The 21808-nt window shown below is 41.8% G+C and overlaps 1 protein-coding gene across 2 annotated transcripts in view; it reads left to right on the top strand.

Moving 5' to 3' along the window:
- Positions 1-21808, top strand: part of gucy1a1 (guanylate cyclase 1 soluble subunit alpha 1) — a 67681-nt gene that overhangs the window by 22586 nt on the left and 23287 nt on the right. For both annotated transcript variants that reach the window (XM_028802671.2, XM_028802672.2), the window contains exon 5: positions 9900-10385. In XM_028802671.2, coding sequence (XP_028658504.2) covers positions 9900-10385 — 486 coding nt within the window. The remainder of the gene's footprint in view (positions 1-9899; positions 10386-21808) is intronic.

Genomic DNA, 21808 nt, shown 5'->3' with positions numbered 1-21808 from the left:
TTTATTGTGCTGCAGATTTGATTTTCAATGGTGTGGCCGGGTGCAAAAAACAAACTGGACAGCCGAAAAATTTTGGGACACCAACTGGGCCGTCCTTTTAATTTTTCCCAGGGTGAGAAAAAAATAAAGAAAAGAAGGTAAATAGTGCACATTGGCGCATGTCCCTTCAATGGGGATTTGAAATAGATTTTAGGGGGCTGGCTTTAGCGTAGCTGTGTCTGGCCAACAGTGATGCCTCTTTCTAAGATACTTGGGTTTAGTGGGACTGGAAGGATGGCGGAGCTAATCATCCTCACTGGGCGGCTTCTTGAAACTGCAGGGAGAGAAAGACAAGACAACTTTAGTGGCAGCGCCCCCTATTGCTTCGGTGGGTTATTACATACCTCGACAGAACCTACAGTACGAGGGAGTCCTCCAACGAACATGCATGACATTGGATACATTTGCCATTTAAGCTTATCAATCTGCACTCAATAACCAATAAGAACAAAGTAAAAATACGTTTGTAATTTATTAAAACTCAAAAACTGAAATTTCAGTACATTGTAAAAGCCCATTTGGCAGCAATTCCACTTGAAGTAAGTCTCTACAAGCTTTGTACACCTCCATTTGGGCATTTTTTTATTTCCTGGCAGCTCCTCTCAAGCTCCGTTAGATTGAATGAGAAGCATCTGTAAACTGCCATCTTGTAAATTTGCCTTTATGTAAATGTATTAAAAATCTCTCATTTATTTAAGTATTCAGAACCTGTCCTTTTAGCTTTGAGCCGTTTGTTTTTTGCAATTCTGTACAAGCTTTGCACACCTGGATTTCGTCTTTTTAATCCCAATCTTCCTGGCAGATCCTCTGACGCTCCATTAGACTGGATTGGCAGCTTCTGTTAACTGCCGTCTTCAGGTCTCTGCACAGATGATCTATGGGCTTTAAGTCTGGGGTTGGACAGGGCCATTCAAGGAGAGTCACAGACTTGTCCTGAAGCCACTTCAGCCTTGCCTTGGCTGCATGCTTTGATTCATTGTCATTCTTAAGAATGAACTGTCACACCAGTCTGACATCACACGCAACAGTAATATACGAGGGACGCTCAAAAAATTTCTGCACTTTTTTTTAACTCTATTTATTAACAATTTCAAAAACAAATTACACCACGTTTCTACAGAGTTAACTTCATATGCAATGCAATTTTCCCAGCGTTGTACCAACTTTTTAATTACTACTCCTCCTGCCTTCACCGTTTCCAATGAAAATATAAAAGTGAAGAAATTTTTTGAACTCCCTCATTATAATATCTACAATATAATAATATCACCCATTATTTATTTTGTTGTCTTTCTTAGAATATCTTATAAAGCCATAACTTAGACACTTACTGTAAATTAAGGAGGTGCTTTGTGATGAGCAGTTATGTTCGGGCATACAGTTAGGTCCATAAATATTTGGACAGAGACAACTTTTGTCTAATTTTGGTTCTGTACATTACCACAATGAATTTTAAATGAAACAACTCTGATGCAGTTGAAGTGCAGACTTTCAGCTTTAATTCAGTGGGGTGAACAAAACGATTGCATAAACATGTGAGGCAACTAAAGCATTTTTTGAACACAATCCCTTCATTTCAGGGGCTCAAAAGTAACTGGACAGTTGACTCAAAGGCTGTTTCATGGGCAGGTGTGGGCAAGTCCGTCGTTATGTCATTATCAATTAAACAGATAAAAGGCCTGGAGTTGATTTGAGGTGTGGTGCTTGCATGTGGAAGATTTTGCTGTGAACAGACAACATGCGGTCAAAGGAGCTCTCCATGCAGGTGAAAGAAGCCATCCTTAATCTGCAAAAACAGAAAAAACCCATCCGAGAAATTGCTACAATATTACAATTGGCAAAATCTACAGTTTGGTACATACTGAGAAAGAAAGCAAGCACTGGTGAACTCAGCAACGCAAAAAGACCTGGACGTCCATGGAAGACAACAGTGGTGGATGATCACAGAATCATTTCCATGGTGAGGAGAAACCCCTTCACAACAGCCAACCAAGTGAACAACACTCTCCAAGGGGTAGGTGTATCGATATCCAAGTCTACATAAAGAGAAGACTGCATGAAAGTAAATACAGAGGGTGCACTGCAAGGTGCAAGCCACTCATAAGCCTCAAGAATAGAAAGGCTAGATTGGACTTTGGTAAAGAACATCTAAAAAAGCCAGCACAGTTCTGGAAAAACATTCTTTGGACAGATGAAACCAAGATCAACCTCTACCAGAATGATGGCAAGAAAAAAGTACGGAGAAGGCATGGAACAGCTCATTGTCCAAAGCATACCACATCATCTGTAAAACACGGTGTAGGCGGTGTGATGGCTTGGGCGTGCATGGCTGCCAGTGGCACTGGGACACTAGTGTTTATTGATGATGTGACACAGGACAGAAGCAGCCAAATGAATTCTGAGGTGTTCAGAGACATACTGTCTGCTCAACTCCAGCTAAATGCAGTCAAACTGATTGGGCGGCGCTTCATGACACAAATGGACAATGACCCAAAACATACAGCCAAAGCAACCCAGGAGTTTATTAAAGCAAAGAAGTGGAAAATTCTTGAATGGCCAAGTCAGTCACCTGATCTTAACCCAATTGAGCAGGCATTTCACTTGTTGAAGACTAAACTTCAGACAGAAAGGCCCACAAACAAACAGCAACTGAAAGCCGCTGCAGTAAAGACCTGGCAGAGCATTAAAAAGGAGAAAACCCAACATCTGGTGATGTCCATGAGTTCAAGACTTCAGGCTGTCATTGCCAGCAAAGGGTTTTCAACCAAGTATTAGAAATGAACATTTTATTTCCAGTTATTTAATTTTGTCCAATTACTTTTGAGCCCCTGAAATGAAGGGATTGTGTTCAAAAAATGCTTTAGTTGCCTCACATTTTTATGCAATCGTTTTGTTCACCCCACTGAATTAAAGCTGAAAGTCTGCACTTCAACTGCATCTGAGTTGTTTCATTTAAAATTCATTGTGGTAATGTACAGAACCAAAATTAGAAAAAAGTGGTCTCTGTCCAAATATTTATGGACCTAACTGTATATACTCATAATTTAGTTTGTATGATGGTGAGTTTGTGTGCCAACTCTTTTTCTTTTCACCTCGGGTCCTGACAGTATTTATCACACAAGTACATGTAGGAAAAAAGAAAGTGATAATTGTAAAGAGGGAATTTAAGGTAATGAGCAGCTGTTGGCCATTGGTGGTCCTCCATATCGTTGACTTTGACAAAGTGGTCCTCAATCTAAAACACTCTGAGAGCCATTGCTTTAAATCATTTTTTGTACATGAAAGTTATCTATTTTTATCCTGCGGTGGGTTGGCACCCTGCCCAGGATTGGTTCCTGCCTTGTGCCCTGTGTTGGCTGGGATTGGCTCCAGCAGACCACCGTGACCCTGTGTTCGGATTCAGCAGGTTGGAAAATGGATGGATGGATATCTATTTTTAAATAATTCAAGGGTGACTGACTGACTCACACGCTCACTCTCTCATCAATACAAACACTATTTCCCATTTAGTTAAAAAGCTGGTCTGATATTTGGTAGGATGGAACATCTAAGGCAGTGGTTCCCAAACTCGGTCCTTTAGACCCCCTGAGGCTGCAGGTTTTTGTTCCAACCAAGTTTTATTCTTGATTGAATTCTTACCCTAATTAAATGAGCTGTTATTTCCAAATTTCTATGTTTTGGGGTCAATGAAGAAATTACAAAAGCAAATGTGCTAATACATTTTAATAAAAATAGGTTTTGGAGGACGACCAGGGCCCTTTCCCAGCTGAAATGCCTCCATAATGGAAGGACCAGGCGAGAGGACATGCACAGGGCACTACCTCCCCCGGAGCACTAGATGGCAGCCCCCCTGGGTTGCAGCAGTGTCTTGGATTCCCACAGGGCTTCATGGGAGTTGGAGTTAAACACAGGTCTGTTGGGTTCCATGGGTGCCAACAAGAGATGCTGCAGGAGCTAAGGAGCCCAACTAAGTTGGGCTTCTGCCACACTGGGAGTACTTCCGGACCATGCTGATGGGCCACCTGGTGTGCTCCTGGGTGCAGCATAAAAGGGACCGCCTCACTTCATTCAAAGAGCCAGAGTCAGGAGTAAGAAGGACAAAGCTTGCTGGAGGAGGACTGGAAGTGGAAAGAGAGAAGAGAAAATAAAGAAAAGAAGTGCTGTGTGCTACTTTATTTGTGCTTTGTGCTGTGAACGTTGCTGTTTAGGTGGGAAACATTTGGGAAGAGTTTCCCACATCTAAATAAAAGCCTGTGTAGTACTGAAACTTGTGTCTGCGTGCGTGGGGTTTGGGGAGCTGGAGTGCCCCCTGGTGTCCACAATGTGGATAAAGTTTTTATGTTCATCCTGATTTCCATTCTGCCTTTTAATTATTGACTAATTAGTGGGTCTGATGTTGAAGCAGTTGCAGCCTTTCATCACTTTGTGTTGGTCATCCGGGTGCCTGCTTTGCTTGTTTCTAATTGTCAGTATTTGGATCATCCGAAAGAAGAAGAAGAGGATAGAATGAATGGAGCAAACCACACAGAATAAGAGAAAATAATAGGAAAACAACAAAAAAGAATTAAGCGTTTAAAGCTTTTGAACAATTAGAAATATTTCTAAATGTCTTATAATGTAAAAGTCAAACTGCTGTGCTTTTCTGAATGCAGAATAAGAAAAGAGAGAAAAAAAACAGCTAACTGAATGAGATCATCCATCCATCCATCCATTATCCAACCGCTATATCCTAACTACAGGGTCATGGGGGTCTGCTGGAACCAATCCCAGCCAACACAGGGCGCAAGGCAGGAAACAAACCCCCAGCAGGGTGCCAGCCCACCGCAGGGCATGAATGAAATCAGTTTTTATCAATTATTATCAGTGATTGTGAATCTGGTTGGAACAAAAACCTGCAGCCCCAGGCCACTGAGTTTGGGAACCACTGATTTAAGGCAATAGGCATCAGCTAAGAAAGAACATTTTGATATACCAATATTTAGTGGTAAAATAACCAAACCACCACCACCACACACATTAGAAAAACTCCAAAATGCTTTGAGTGGTTTGATTGAATTTTGGTGAAGTTACAGAGAACAGAAATATTAGCTGATCTGTGTTTCATTTTTTTTTTTTGTTGATAATTTTTTTATTTGTATTAATATTATGCCAGTGCACATGCTTTCTGCCGTGCAGAGAACAGACGTTATGCAAACGAAGACCACAGCAGAAGTGACTGACAACACCACTAACCAATAGGGAGAAAGGATGAATGAAGAAGAGGTGGCGTCCTGGGCATGAATAAAGAGACTTGCTTAGGTTTGGGGATTGCAGTAAAGTGTGAAATGGAAGCTCAATGGTTAGCAAGCTGGCTATAAAGCTCTAGTGAGGGGGTTAGGTACTGTGGCTGTAATCGTTGGTTTTGCTTCACTAGGGACAAAATGCCAGGGAGGGAGTAAAGGCAGAGATGGCATTATCTGATCGAACACAAGCTTGGTTTAAAAATCACAGGTAACTTACGAGCTACTCCATTGTAATATATATTGGCATCTACAGACCTTCAGAGGGGACCTCATCCCACTCTCCAAAATAGCTTACATTTACATGCATGTCTGCCTACTTTACAGGTATCCTGCAATTCAAGCTCTCCAAAATTCTTTACATACATGTTTGAGATCTGGGTGAACCCTGATTGTTAGACAAGCCTCCCAAACATATAAGCATTCAGTTCATTGCACGGAATACCTAAATGTGCAGCCTGTAAATGAGGAAGCAACAAAAGGGTATGACAAGAGTGGTGTATATGATATTATCTATCTGGACTTTCAGAACGCATTTGATAAGGTGCCACACGAGAGGTTGGGCATCAAACTAAAAGAAGTGGCAGTTCAGGGTGATGTGTGTAGATGGGTGCAGAATTGACTCGGACACAGGAAGCAAAGGGTGATGGTTTGAGGAACCAAATCAGAATTTGGTGATATTAAGAGTGGTGACAAACAGGAGTCAGTGCTGGTGCTGCTGCTATTTTTAATATATAAAAACGATTAAGATAGGAATATAAGTAACAAGCTGGTTAAGTTTGCAGATGATACCAAGATAGGTGGATTAGCAGATAATTTGGAATCCGTTATATCATTACAGAGAGACTTGGATAGCAGACAGGCTTGGGCAGCCTTGTGGCAGATTAAATTTAATGTCAGTAAATGTAAAGTATTACACACATTTATGATATAGACCGTATAGTTATACCACACTGCCGACTTGAACATCACACTGCACTCTATGTGGGTGAAACTGGACAAACACTCCGCCAGAGAATGAATTTACACAGGTTCCACATTAAACATGGCAATACAGATGTTCCTGTAGCAGGCCCACTTCAACAGCCATGGACACTGTGAGAGGGACTTTAAAGTCACAGAGCTTATGGGCAACTTCAGAACAAAGCAAGAGAGAAAAGAATGGGAAGTTAAACTCATGCTAAAATTTAATACATTGCAACATGGGATGAATAGAGACAAGAGTTTTATGGACAGATATGAGGATTGTTTACATCTCTCAGAATGACAGACAGCCTGTCTACAGATCCACATTATTTTGAAATAAATCATTACAAACTTCAAAAGACTTTGTTGGACAGTTATCTTATCCAGAGATCTTGACCATACATTGTTCTTCTCTCTCTTGTTAAATTAACCCTAGTCTCAATGAATCTATTAACTTTTTACATTTAAAATTTCTCATTTAAAGATTTACCAATGTTGTTTCTTGTCGTAGAGTGTGTATATAAACATAGGGAGCTCCAGTTTCTGTATTACATCTTGCCTGAAGAAGGGGCCTGAGGCCTGAGTTGCCTCGAAAGCTTGCATATTGTAATCTTTTTAGTTAGCCAATAAAAGGCTTTTCTCTACATAGGAAGTAAAAATGTGAGTTTTGAATACACAATGGAAGGTCAGAAAATCGAAAGTTCACCTTATTAGAAGGATTTAGGATTCACAGAGGACTCGACACTATCAACTTCTAGACAGTGTTCAGAAGCCATTAAGAAGGCTAACAGAACGTCAGGTTATATAGCGCCTTGATGTGTGGAGTACAAGTCACAGGAGGTTCTGCTCAAGCTTTATAACACACTGGTGTGGCTTCATCTAGAGCACTGGGTGCAGTTTTGGTCTCCAGTCTACAAAATGACACAGCAGCACTAGAAAAGGTCCAGAGAAGAGCAACAAGGCTGATTCCAGTGCTAAAGGGGATAAATTATGTGGATAGATTAAAAGAGTTGGGCCTTTACAGTGTAAGCGAAAGAAGATGAAGAGCAGACATGACTAAAAAGTTTAAAATTATGAAGGGAATTAGTCCAGTGGATCGAGACTGTGACTTCAAAATGAGTTCAACAAGAACATGGGGACACAGTTGGAAACTTGTTAAGGGTAAATTTCGCACAATAAATACAATATTTATTTTTATAGCACGTTATCATACAAATGATGTAGCTCAAAGTGCTTTACAGGATGAAGAAAGAAAAAAAAAATATATATATAAAAATAAAATTAGGCAATACTAATGAACAAAGAATAAAGTAAGGTCTGATGGCCAGGAGGACAGAAGAAACAAAAAAAAAAACTCTAGATGGCTGGAAAAAAAACAAAATCTGCAGGGGTACTGAGGCCACGAGACCACCCAGCCCCCCTCTAGGCATTCTACCTAACATAAATGGTCTCAATCAGTTCTCACGGTTTTCAGGCTCCACATGGAAGAATTACATGATGATGGTCATGTGGACCTCTGGCCTTCAATCCATCAATGGAGGGACTGCACGGTGCCCTGATCAGGTGTTGGGGGTGCAGAACACCACTACAGAAAAACGAAAAAAACAACAGCAGAGAAAGTAGGGGTTAGTACAGATTGTGGAGCCATGATGAAAATGATAATTAAATGCATATCCAGAATATCACGGTTACGCTACAATAAAGCTATGAGAAAGCCATGTTAAAGTAATGAGTTTTCAGCAGTTTTTTAAAGTGTTCCACTGTATTAGCCTGGCAAATTTCTATCGGTCAGCTATTCCAGATTTTAGATGCATAATACTACTTCTTTAAAGTTTAGCTCTTGGAGTCGTAAGCAGACCCTCATTTGAAAATCTAAGGTTACGATTTGGAGTGTAAGGTGAAAGACATTGTGAAATATAGGATGGAGCAGATTATTTTAGGCTTTATAAACCATAAGCAGTATTTTAAAGTCAATTCTAAATGGCACGGATAACCACTGTAGATAGATAGATAGATAGATAGATAGATAGATAGATAGATAGATAGATAGATAGATAGATAGATAGATAGATAGATAGATAGATAGATAGATAGATAGATAGATAGATAGATAGATAGATAGATAGATAGATAGATAGATAGACTTTGTATTTTGTATAATGTTAACGCTTCCACCCCCCCCTCCCCCCTCCCCCCGGGTGGAACTGAAGAGTCGCATAGTGTGGTGGAGGAACGATCTCCTCAGTCTGTTAGTGGAGCAGGACGGTGACAGCAGTCTGTCGCTGAAGCTGCTCCTCTGTCTGGAGATGATCCTGTTCAGTGGATGCAGTGGATTCTCCATGATTGACAGGAGCCTGCTCAGTGCCCGTCGCTCTGCCACCGATGTCAAACTGTCCAGCTCCATGCCTACAATAGAGCCTGCCTTCCTCACCAGTTTGTTGAGGCGTCCTTCTTCTTAATGCTGCATCCCCAGCACACCACCGTGTAGAAGAGGGCGCTCACCACAACCGTCTGATAGAACATCTGCAGCATCTTATTGCAGATGTTGAAGGACGCCAGCCTTCTAAGGAAGTATAACCGGCTCTGTCCTTTCTTACACAGAGCATCAGTATTGGCAGTCCACACTAATTTATCATCCAGCTGCACTCCCAGGTATTTATAGGTCTGCACCATCTGCACACAGTCACCTCTGATGATCACGGGGTCCATGAGGGGTCTGGGCCTCCTAAAATCCACCACCAGCTCCTTGGTTTTGCTGGTGTTCAGTTGTAGGTGGTTTGAGTCGCACCATTTAACAAAGTCCTTGATTAGGTCCCTATACTCCTCCTCCTGCCCACTCCTGATACAGCCCATGATAGCAGTGTCGTCAGTGAACTTTTGCACGTGGCAGGTCTCCGAGTTGTATTGGAAGTCCGATGTATATAGGCTGAGCAGGACCGGAGACAGTACAGTCCCCTGTGGCGCTCCTGTGTTGCTGACCACAATGTCAGACGCGCAGTTCCCAAGACGCACATACTGAGGTCTGTCTTTAAGAGGTGACATCAGAACTGGCGTGATGTGCTCAGATTTTCTTTTCCTAGTTAAGATTCTAGCAGCTCCACTCTGCACTCGTTGTAACTGATTGTTGTCTTTTTTGGGTGGTCCTGAGAGGTGTGGGTTACAGTAATCTAGCCCACTGAAAACAAAAGCGTGAACTCATTTCTCAGCATCTTGCAGAGTTATAAGGGACCTAACTTTTGCTCTATTTCTTAAGTGAAAAAATGCTGGCCTAGTAATCTGATTAATATGTGATTTAAAATTTAGGTCAGAGTCAATAATTACCCCTAAACCCTTTACCTCTGTCTTAACTTTTAAGCCTAATAGATCAAGTTTATTTCTAACACTCTCATTATATTCATTTTTCCCAATCCAAAAGGGTCCTAAGAATCAGCCCTAATCACCAACATTGTTTCCCTATAAGAAAGTAAACCTTAAAAGCTGTGTTTAATTTAGTTTCTGACATTAACTGCCTTTCCTATGATAATACTTCATTATAGTTACAATTATATCATGATTGTAGCAATTGGTGGTGCTTGATAAGTTTAATTTTCTTCTCTCTTTTCTCTTTAATTAAAGCTGATGGATCTTAAAGGTCAGATGATTTATGTCCCGGAATCCAACACCATCCTTTTCCTGGGCTCACCCTGGGTGGGCAAATTAGAGGAGCTGACGGGTCGTGGGCTCTACCTCTCTGACATCCCGATCCATAATGCACTGAGAGATGTGGTATTGGTGGGAGAACAAGCCAAGGCTCAAGATGGCTTGAAGAAAAGACTAAGCAAGGCAAAGGCTGATCTGGAGCAGGCCCACCAAGCTCTGGAGGAAGAAAAGAAAAAGACGGTGGATCTCTTATTTGCGATATTCCCAGGGGAAGTGGCCCAGCAACTCTGGCAAGGGCAGCACGTCCAGTCCAAGAAGTTTGATAATGTCACGATGCTGTTCTCCGACATAGTTGGGTTTACCGCCATCTGTGCCAAGTGCACCCCGATGCAGGTGGTCACCATGCTGAGTGAGCTATACACGCGCTTTGACTTCTATTGCGGGGAGCTGGACGTGTATAAGGTAGAGTGGAATTAAATCATGTGTTGGGTTCTGCATGCTGGCCAAACAACCTGCTGTTGAGAATATTTGAAAAGAGTCCAAGAGTGAAGACCACACAAGCAGGTTGACAGATTTGTGGGCTTCTGGTGAACCTTTTAAATAGTTTAAAAAGCATGGTGACACAGTTGTTAGACACTTCCAGCTGTAGAAACCTGTGCTCAGTTTCCAGACAAGTCACTGCATGTGTGAGTCCAACTCTTTTTACACATCCTTGGGACCACCCAGGAGTGGGGTGTATCTATTCGTAGCCCTGCTATGTATCAGTGAAGGCATTCAGGCACATCACTGTGAAAGGTGTTGGTGACATAGTGTTTTTATATCCTGTGATATTACAAGATTAGTTAAATAGTTTGCTACTTAATTAGTCACTAAGAAGATCTTACCAAAGAGGGTCTAAGTAAGCCTTCCAGCCCCACCAGCTCCTCAAGTTATTGTTTGGCATTTCATAGCAGTCAGTGGTCTCTACACCTCAAAGACATGCTGCTTAAGTTACGCTATTTCTCTAAATGACTCTTTGTGACTGTAAGCTTTGGGGTCTTCCTGAATGTCCTGGGGCCTCATGTATAAATGGTGCGTATGCACAGAAATGTTGCGTACGAATGTTTCCACGCTCAAATCGCGATGTATAAAACCTAAACTTGGCGTAAAGCCACGCACATTTCCATACCTCATACCTTGGCGTACGCAATTTCTCCGCTCGGTTTTGCAGACTGGCAGCACCCAGCATCAAAGCAGTGCTACTGTTCCTGTGTGGTCACCCTTTCTTTCTTAGACCCACATTCCTGACGCGGCTTTATAAATACACTGAAATTAACTGCATATTGTTTATTAGTGTAATGCATCTGATTGTAATTAACCTGTAGCAATATAATGGTCCAGGGAATAGCCATAGTATTCCAAATACCATAACTGCTTTAGCGTTGTTACTCTCACTGCATCTTCTTCTTCTTTCAGCTGCTCCCGTTAAGGGTTGCCAAAGTGGATCATCTTTTTCCATATTACTCTCACTGCAGCACTCGGAGTATTTATATCACTGTATCTGAGTGGGGAATCACAGCAGCAGCTGATCAGAAAGAGAATTATCAGTATGCAGTTTCAAGCACACACTACCTCAGCCACGACAAAAAGCGTCAAAGTCTTTCCTGTACGGACCTCGCGTTTCAGAAACAGTGTCATCTCAAGAACTATAAACACACTCAATCAAGTGCTCCTTGTAGAACTGTTTGTACTTATAAGTACAATTACCCCACTGTAAACTTGCACTACAGTTATAATAATGCACAACCTGCGCCACTTTGTAAAGCGCGTATGATGACGATATAATTTTTAAGATGAAATGCAGCAAAATATGTTGCTTATAGTATAGAGATAAAGCTTTAACTTCATTTAAATAATCTATATTGTTAATAATTAAACATGTGAGGACACGGTGCCACAGCGCTAGCTAGTTCACGGATAGCTCCTGCCTTGCGCTGTATTATTGCTGGTGCTGACGCGACACTGGAAGGATAGACGGATAGAAAAATTAAACATGTACTACGAAGATATTTCAATGTTCCTTAAAAGTTTTATAGAATCGGCGTTCTAAGCTTACTGATGGCTTAACGTCTATTACAGAGCTGATTGTGTGGCGATTGGGTATTTGAAGAAAGAAAAGTAAGGACAGGAATTGGAGGTTAGTACGTTTAAAAGAGACAGTACTTCTGTAATAAATTATTTCATCGAAGGTCACACATAGCGCAGCAAGCCTTTTGTGTGAGATATGAACAATCACTGCTCCACCGTGTTCCCATGTTTAATAACATGCTTTCATTCCTATCATCATGAAAAAGATATCACGTATACATCTCAGTATTTAAATTATTCAGAGAGCTGTAATATCACGAATGTAATGGATTCTGTGTCCTGTCGGAGAAAGAGAAACAACGGAAGCACGTAGTGATTCACACACATAGAGCACATAGAAGATCAAACACAGAACAAAGCATTAAACGTGTTACTTGAGAAACTAGTAAAATAAACGATTTTAAGATGAAGTTTATGATGTTCTACTTTAATGACAAAATAAACTACGTGATTAAAGTGGAAATTTTGAGATTAAAGTTGACATTTCGTGCTTTTTTCCCACTGGGTACCTATTTTTTTTCTCTGTACCCTAATAAGCTTTCATATGACACTCAGACAGTGGGCTACGACTCGCCTTTTCACGGCGACTTTGATATGTGATTTCTTTTTTATTTTGGGCACTGTGCAACTTTTTGAACTTGAGCTTTCGAGTTTCTCCGACACTCTGTCACTCGATCAACTTTCTTTTGTTGATTATACCACTGTTTAAACCAACAAATAGTATGTTTTTCCTTTGCCTCCACATGGTATTCGCTGAAATTCTTATATTTTCTCCTGAGCTTTTCTCATTGTCTTTTCACAGAAGGCTATTTATATTGATTTGCGTATTCAAAGAGGCGTAATTCTGGGAGGAGTTGGGGCGGGACAGAAGGCGCGTGCACGTGCTTTACTTTTCACGCTGATCGGGATTTATGTAGTGGAAGAACGTGAAAGTTTGCGTGTGCACAGATTCCTGCATCTAGATTTTTCTGTGCGTACGCACATTCCCGCTTTTGTGCTTACGCCATGTTATAGTGTGAGTTCTACGCACGGCGTTATACATGAGGCCCCTGGTGTCCCGCTCAGGGTTTGCTCTTTCCTTAATTCCTGCAGTGGATTCGGAAAGCATTCAGACTCCATCACTTTCTTCATGCTTTATTGTGTTGTAAATTTAATTTGAAATAGATACATTTGTTACTCGTGCTCATCGATCTACACTCCTTAACCCATAATGACAAATTGACAGCATGTTTTAAGAAAGGTTTGCAAATTTATTAAAAACCAGAAAGTGAAATTTCTCATTTCGGTAAATATTCAGACCCTTTGCTGTGCCCCTCCATGTTGTGCTCAGTCTCATCCTGATTGCTTTAGTTATCCTGGCGAAAACTTGATAAGAGTCTACTTGCGGAAAATTGAATTGATTGGCCATCATTTAGAGAGTCCCACGTGTATCTGTGCATAGGGTTAAGGGTCTGAATACTTCTATGAATGAGAGATTTCAGTTTTTGGTCATTATGACAACCTTCTAACAGGGAAAAGTGCTACGAAGCAATCCGATTGTGATGCCCATCCATCGACAACATTCCATTAAAAAGTCCTCCCAGCAATCGTATCTTCAAAAAGGCCAATCAAGTTCATGAGGACGTCTGCCATGCAATGTTTTCTGGTTGTGTGGTTGGTATGTCCTCTGTTGCCTGTGGTGTGTACTTTGTTTGTGCTTTGTGTAGCATCCTGTCCAAGGTTTGTTTCCCGCTGTCACAATAGTTATACCAGTGCTTAACCCGACACAGACAGACACGGGAGGCACACTTATGAAAACACAAGCTGTTTTTTATTTTTCTTTGCTCATGTGGAACATCTTCATGTCCCCACGAGCCCACAACACAATCCAAGCACTAAACACAATCACAATACTTTCTCTTTCTTTTGTCTTTGTCTCCCTCCTCTCGACTCTGTCTCTCCGAGTAGTGTCAGCTGGCCCCTTTTATAAGGCACCCGGAAGTGCTCCAGGTGCTTCTTGACCTAATTCTGGCAGCATTTCCTGGTGTGGTGGAACAGCTGCTCTCCAAGGCTCAGCAGCAGCTGCAGCACCTCCTGGATCCCAAAAGGGCTGTATCCAACTCCATCTCCCATGAAGCCTTGTAGGAGTCTGAGGCACCACTGCAACCCATGGGGCCTGCCATCTAGCGTCCTGGGGAAGGAACTGTTCTGGCCACGCTTGCACCCCCAGTCCTCTCAGTGAAGATGCATCCTGGCCGGACAAGGACCCCGGCCGTCTGTGATGCCGCCTTGCGCCTTATGCTGGCTGAAACAGGCTCCAGCAGACCCCAGTGGTTATGAAATGACTGACTGACTGACTGATATACAGTATGCTGATTTGTGCGGAAGAATTTTCTTAAATTATGAATCTGCGTGTTGTGTAAATTAGTTACAGTCAAAGTAAAAAGTATGTGAACCCTTTGGAATTATCTGGTTTACTGCATGAATTGGTCATAATAAGTGATGTGATCTTCATCTAAGTCACAGGTACTGATATACACAATGAGCTTAAGCCAATGACACACAAAAAATTCTACTCTTTCATGTCTTTATTTTACAAACGCATTGAATGTTCACAGTGGCAGTGGAAAAAGTAAGTGAACCTTGGGATTTAATAACCGGTTGATCCTCCTTTGGCAGCAATGACCTCAACCAGGCGCTTCCTGTAACTGCAGATCAGACCTGCACATTGTGCGGGTTGGGGGATTTTATCCCATTCTTCCCTGTAAAACTGCCTTAACTCTTCCATATTCTTTGGTGGTCTTCTATGTATGGCTCTCTTCAAGTCATCCCACAGCATCTCAATAGGACTGAGATCTGGGCTCTGACTAGGCCACTCCAAAAGGTAGAGTTTGTTCTTCTGAAGCCATTGTCCTGTGGATTTGCTGCGATGTTTGGGGTCATTATCCTGTTGCATCACCCAGCCTCTTCTGAGCTTAAGTTGACAGACAGACACCCTCAAATTATCCTGGAGAATTTGGTGATAAGCTTGTGAATTCATTTTCCTCTCAATGATGGCAAACTGTCCAGGCCCTGATGCAGCAAAGCAGGCCCAAATCATGATGTTCCCTCCACCATACTTTACTGTAGGGATGATGTTTTGAGGTTGATATGATAGATAGATAGATAGATAGATAGATAGATAGATAGATAGATAGATAGATAGATAGATAGATAGATAGATAGATAGATAGATAGATAGATAGATAGATAGATAGATAGATAGATAGATAGATAGATAGATAGATAGATAGATAGATAGATAGATAGATAGATAGATAGATAGATAGATAGATAGATAGATAGATAGATAGATAGATACTTTATTAATCCCAAGGGAAATTCACATACTCCAACAGCAGCATACTGATACAAAAAAACAATATTAAATTAAAGTTTGATAACAATGCAGGTAAAAACAGACAATAACTTTGTATAATGCTAACATTTACACCCCCAGGTGGAATTGAAGAGTCGCATAGTTTGGGGGAGGAACGATCTCCTCAGTCTGTCAGTGGAGCAGGACGGTGACAGCAGTCTGTCGCTGAAGCTGCTCTTCTGTCTGGAGATGACACTGTTTAGTGGATGCAGTGGATTCTCCATAATTGATAGGAGCCTGCTGAGCGCCCGTCGCTCTGCCACAGATGTCACGCTGTCCAGCTCCATGCCAACAATAGAGCCTGCCTTCCTCACCAGTTTGTCCAGGCATGAGGCGTCCTTCTTCTTAATGCTGCATCCCCAGCACACCACCGCGTAGAAGAGGGCGCTCACCACAACCGTCTGATAGAACATCTGCAGCATCTTATTGCAGATGTTGAAGGACGCCAGCCTTCTAAGGAAGTATAACCGGCTCTGTCCTTTCTTACACAGAGCATCAGTATTGGCAGTCCACACTAATTTATCATCCAGCTGCACTCCCAGGTATTTATAGGTCTGCACCATCTGCACACAGTCACCTCTGATGATCACGGGGTCCATGAGGGGTCTGGGCCTCCTAAAATCCACCACCAGCTCCTTGGTTTTGCTGGTGTTCAGGTGTAGGTGGTTTGAGTCACACCATTTAACAAAGTCCTTGATTAGGTCCCTATACTCCTCCTCCTGCCCACTCCTGATACAGCCCACGATAGCAGTGTCGTCAGTGAACTTTTGCACGTGGCAGGTCTCCGAGTTGTATTGGAAGTCCGATGTATATAGGCTGAGCAGGACTAGAGAAAGTACAGTCCCCTGTGGCGCTCCTGTGTTGCTGACCACAATGTCAGACGCGCAGTTCCCAAGACGCACATACTGAGGTCTGTCTTTAAGATAGTCCACGATCCATGCCACCAGGTATGAATCTACTCCCATCTCTGTCAGCTTGTCTGTAAGGAGAAGAGGTTGGATTGTGTTGAATGCGCTAGAGAAGTCTAGAAACATAATTCTTACAGCACCACTGCCTCTGTCCAAGTGGGCGAGGGATCGGTGTAGCATATACAGTAGATGATGGCATCCTCCGCTCCCACCTTCTCCTGATATGCAAACTGCAGAGGGTCGAGGGAGTGTTGAACCTGTGGCCTCAGGTGGTGAAGCAGCAGCCTCTCCATGGTCTTCATCACATGTGATGTCAGAGCAACAGACCAGAAGTCATTCAGCTCACTAGGACGTGATACCTTTGGGACTGGGGTGATGCAAGATGTTTTCCAAAGCCTCTGGACTCTCCCCTGTTCCAGGCTCAGGTTGAAGATGCGCTGTAGAAGACCCTCCAGCTCCGATGCACAGACCTTCAGCAGTCGTACTCCATCTGGACCCGCTGCTTTGCTTTTTACGCCAAATGAAGTTCTGCTTGTTCCTCCCAAATAGTTCAATTTTGGTTTCATCACTCCACAAAACATTTTCCCAGTACCATTGTGAAGTGTCCTAGTGCTCTTTTGCAAACTTCAGGTGTTCAGCAATGTTCTTTTTTGGTAGCAGTGGCTTCCTTCTTGGTGTCCTGCCATGGACTCCTTTCTTGTTCAATGTTTTGCGTATAGTTGACTCATGAACAGAGATGTTAGCCAGTTCTAATGACTTCTTGAAGTCCTTTGCTGTCACTCTAGTGTTCTTCTTTACCTCATTGCTGACTTTGCGTTGTGCTCTTGGGGTCATCTTGGCAGGGCGCCCACTTCTAGGCAGAGTAGCCACAATATCAAATTGTCTCCATTTACAGACAACTTGCCTAACAGTAGACTGATGAATATCTCAAATCTTTGAGAGGACTTTGTAACCCTTTCCAGCCTTACTGTATGTAGATTAACAATTCTCGATCATAGCTCTTCAGACAGCTCTTTTGTGTGAGGCATGATTCCCATCTGCATATGCTTCTTGTCAAAAGCTCAAACTCAAACTTTATAGTGTTTGTGATCAATCAAAGTAATTCTAGGCCACACCTCTGAACTCGTTTCATTAAATGTACTCCAGGTGTGCTAAATTCTGACTGCAATGAGCTTTTTAAAAAGTCAATAGCTTAGAGTTCACTTACTTTTTCCAACCTTCAGTTTCACAGTTTGAATGATTTATTCAATTTGGTAAAAAAATCTCTGAAAATCTGTGTATCTTTAGTTATAGGAGACTGTGTTTGTTCATTATTGTGAATGACATGAAGATACGACCATGTTTTATATGGGAATTAGACATAAATATAGAGAATTCCTAGGGGTTCACATACTTTTTAATTTGACTGTATATCTATGAGACCCTGTCCTCCTTCAGCATGTGGAAGAGGGAGTCCCCATAGGAGAATCTGACTGCTCAAAGGCTGATCTCTGATGGTTCATGAGGCTTAAAAGAAATTCTCATTTATGTTTCATTTCAACTTTGTCACAGATGTTTCTCCTTAAATTCATTAAGAGAAATAGCTTTAAACATAAAGGAGACATAATAATAATAATAATAATAATTCATTACATTTATATAGCGCTTTTCTCAGTACTCAAAGCGCTATCCACACAGGGAGGAACCGGGAAGCGAACCCACAATCTTCCACAGTCTCCACATGAGACCCGCCTGAGGGAGAAGGAGTCTAAATTGAGAATTCGGTTTGAAATGCATTTATATTTTGGCAAATCTCATAATCACAAAGGTTTTATTAATTTTCTGAACTTGTTAATCAAACTATGCTGGGGTGTCCATCTCCGATCCTGGGCCCACCAGAACATTTTACTGCTGAGCAGTTGATCTTAGCAGTTGAGCAGTTGAGATTATCATTTATGTTTCATTGAAGAATTAACTTTGTCACAGATGTTTCTCCTAAAATTTCTTAGGAAAAAACAGCCTTAGACAAAAAGAAAATGTGAGATACGAGAGTCAAAATTGAGAATATGGTTTGAAAAGCATGTTATAGTCAATTTCTAGTCATGTTTTAATCTCTTTCAAGACTTCATATGTTTTACTTATTATTGGACTGATGCCTTTAATCCAAAGTGATTTACAACATCTGAGATACGATTGATTCCATTTCTTTTGTTTTTCCCAATTGGAGCACAGGCAGATGAAGTGACTTTCTTGTGCTTGCACAGTGGTGTCAGTAGTGGGATTTAAACCCACAACCTCAGGGATTGAAGTACAAAGTCTTAACTACTTTGGGGTGGTGTTGTGTGTGTTTTGTCAGTAGTTTTCCTTTGGAGCTGTTCTAGTTCTGTTTGTATAACTCTGAAAGAGTTTGTGAAGATTGGTATTGGTATTTTCTTTCCAGAATTATTTTGATCAAATTGGGACACAGCAAAATAAATTAGTGCAGCTGATAGTATTACTCTGAAGCAAGGACTACAGATCTGTAATCACAGTACAGTGTTTTATCACCAAAAACAGCTGTCCATACAGTTCACCACATATTACTGAGCACACAATATAAATGCTTTCATGCTGCAAAAAAAATGTCAAGACATCACTTTGAAAATCTGAGTTCATTGTATGACTTTGCTGAGATCTTCGCTGAACCCTGAGAGGTGACTCTTGTGACAATAATTGGGAATTAGATTTCTCAGGAGAAAAATCTGAAAAGCAGGAGACTAAAGATGTCTCCATTTTATATTCTTTCTAATCTCATTGTTGTCTAGGAGAATCCAAAAGATATTAAGGAGATCTCTTCCTATGGAGTTCCAACCCAAATGACTGGAAAATGGGACTTGTCATCTCTATCTAGAAAGGGAAGGGTATTTGCCTGGATTATGGCAACTACAGGGGGATAACACTGCTCTCTATGCCTGGTAAGGTCCTTGCTAGGGTCATCCTCAATAGGATCCGTGATCACTTGCTCACCTACCAGTGACCGGAGCGGATTGGTTTTACACCTAAGAGGTCTACCATCGACTGCATCCTGGTACTGTGGATTCTAATGAAACGCAAATACAAGTATCAGCAGAGTTTCTTTGCAGCCTTGGTCATCCCCCTGAAGTTGCTGGATGTCATGGCCGGCCTGTACACTGGTACTGTGAGTGTGGTGCAGAGTGGTGGCAGAACCTTTGTGTTTTTCTCAGTTGATTCTGGAGTCTATCAGGGTTGTGTTCTTCCTCCTAATTTGTTTAGTGCTTGCATGGACTGGGTGTTGTGCAGGGTCATGGGGTCCAGTGGCTGTGGGGCATCTGTTGGTGAAGAAGAATTCACTGATCTTGACTTTGGTGATGGTGCTGTGATCTTTGCAGAGTCAACAGAGGTTCAGCGGGGCTCTCGAGAGACTGAGCCTGAGTCCGAGTGTCTGGGATTGCGAGTGTCCTGATAAAAACCAAAGATCCAGGCCTTTAATGACGTCTTGGGCACAGCCATCAGCAGTGTGTCTGTCTGTGGAGAGAATGTCGACCTCCTTGATAGGTTTTCTTACCTAGGCAACAACATTCATGTCTCTGGTGACTCTTCCTATGAAGTCAGTAAACAGATTGAGAGAGCATTGGGGTGTCATGAGGTCGCTGGAAAGGGGAGTGTGGTGCTCCCGATATCTCTGCAAAAGGATGAAGGTCCAAGACTTTAGAGTCCTGGGGCTTCCTGTCTTGCTACATGGTTGTGAGACATGGAATCTATCCAGTGACCTGAGACAGAAACTGGACTCCTTCTGTACTGTGTCTCTTTGGAGAGTCCTTGGGTACTGCTGGTTTGATTTTGTGTCAAACTAGTGGTTGCTCACAGAGTCCCAAATGAGGCAAATTACCTGCATTGTGAGGGAGCGTCAGTTACAGCACTATGGCCATGTGGCGCCATTCCCAGAGGGTGATCCAGTTAGTTGGATGCTCATTGGTGAGGACCCAAGTGGCTGGACCAGATCAAGGGGATGCCCATGTAACACCTGGCTGCAGCAGATAGATGGTCATTTCCGGAGGGTGGCACTGGACCACTGTCTGCCTGAGGGGTTGACAACTGGGATCCCGAGCTGTTGTGTCGTGTGGTGGACACTCCCCAACCTGACCTGACCTGGAGTTGCTCCGTGGCAGCTTTAGGATGGTGTTGTGTGTGTTTTGTCAGTAGTTCTGTTTGTATCACTCTGAAGGAGTTTGTGAGTAATGGTATAGTGTATGTAGTTGTTTTTTTAGTATTTGTGAAAAATGTGATGTATATTTTTGTGCAAGATTATATTTAATTTTGTTTGTGTTGTATACATTTGTCCTGTTGGAACCCAGTGCATTTGTACAGTTCACCATCTACCATGGCCTTGACATTTTCAAGGCTACACCCACCTTCTATAAGGATTAGCATTTCTGCATGAAGAGTTCTACATTTGTCCAGTTCGAACTCAATCTGTATGTTTTGTAAATACGTTTTGATTATTTCAAGTAACTGTATGATTTGTTTGTTTGTTCCTGCATATGTCTTCATGTCGTCCATGTAGAATAGTTGTAATAGGGTGTATTGGTGTTATTGGGTTTTGATTTTGTATTCATGTTGTGTGCCATTTACTCAGTCTGATAACACTGTACAACAAAGTTTTTGCTTCTTGAACACTGTTGGGTGTTTCTTATAGATTTATGGGTTCTGATCACAAATATTACATCAAAATGTACCCATCATGTACCGTTTTGTCTTCTGTTTTGTCATGATTTTTTCTTATATTTGTATCCAAACATTTTCACTCCCATAAGTGACTTATCAACAACGGTTTGTGCAGTTGCAAACTACAATGCAAACTACATTCAGCTGGTAGACAAACTTCTCAAAGCATACAAGACAATGAAATGCAACATGTCAGTCAACATTCATTTCCTCCACTCACACTTGGACTTCTTCTCCGCAAATCTCGGTGCTGTCAGTGACGAACACAGTGAAAGGTTTCACCAGGACATTGCTACGATGGAGAAACAATTCCAGGGCAACTGGAATCTGTCAATGCTTGCTGACTACTGTTGGACACTGCAACATGATGCACCAGACATTGAATACAAAAGAAAATCAGGAGCAAAACACTTTTAATTCTATTGAATTTAAAAGCTTATGCGAAACATAAACATGACTAAAAACATTATTGTCAGTAAACATATAAATGTCAATTTCTCAGAGTTCCTACGTGATGCAGAAAACCAAAACTATATTTGTGCATACCCAGTAGGTACCTGTTACAATCAGAAAAAACTTTTCAAAAAAATTGTTGTGCAGTTTAATGGGTTGAGAGTGAGATAGGACCAGAATGGATTAAGAGAGTTTCCCTGGAAGACGCCTCATTGTATCTGTACTGAGTCGGTGTGTATTGATGTGTTGTCCACACATCCATGTAGTGTTGTTCTCAAGTGCTCCATTACTATTTA

This window comes from Erpetoichthys calabaricus, chromosome 5 (assembly GCF_900747795.2).
Source record: "Erpetoichthys calabaricus chromosome 5, fErpCal1.3, whole genome shotgun sequence".
NCBI lineage: Eukaryota > Metazoa > Chordata > Cladistia > Polypteriformes > Polypteridae > Erpetoichthys > Erpetoichthys calabaricus.
The sequence above is the reverse complement of the archived record's forward strand: the minus strand, read 5'-3'. Positions and strand labels throughout refer to the sequence as shown.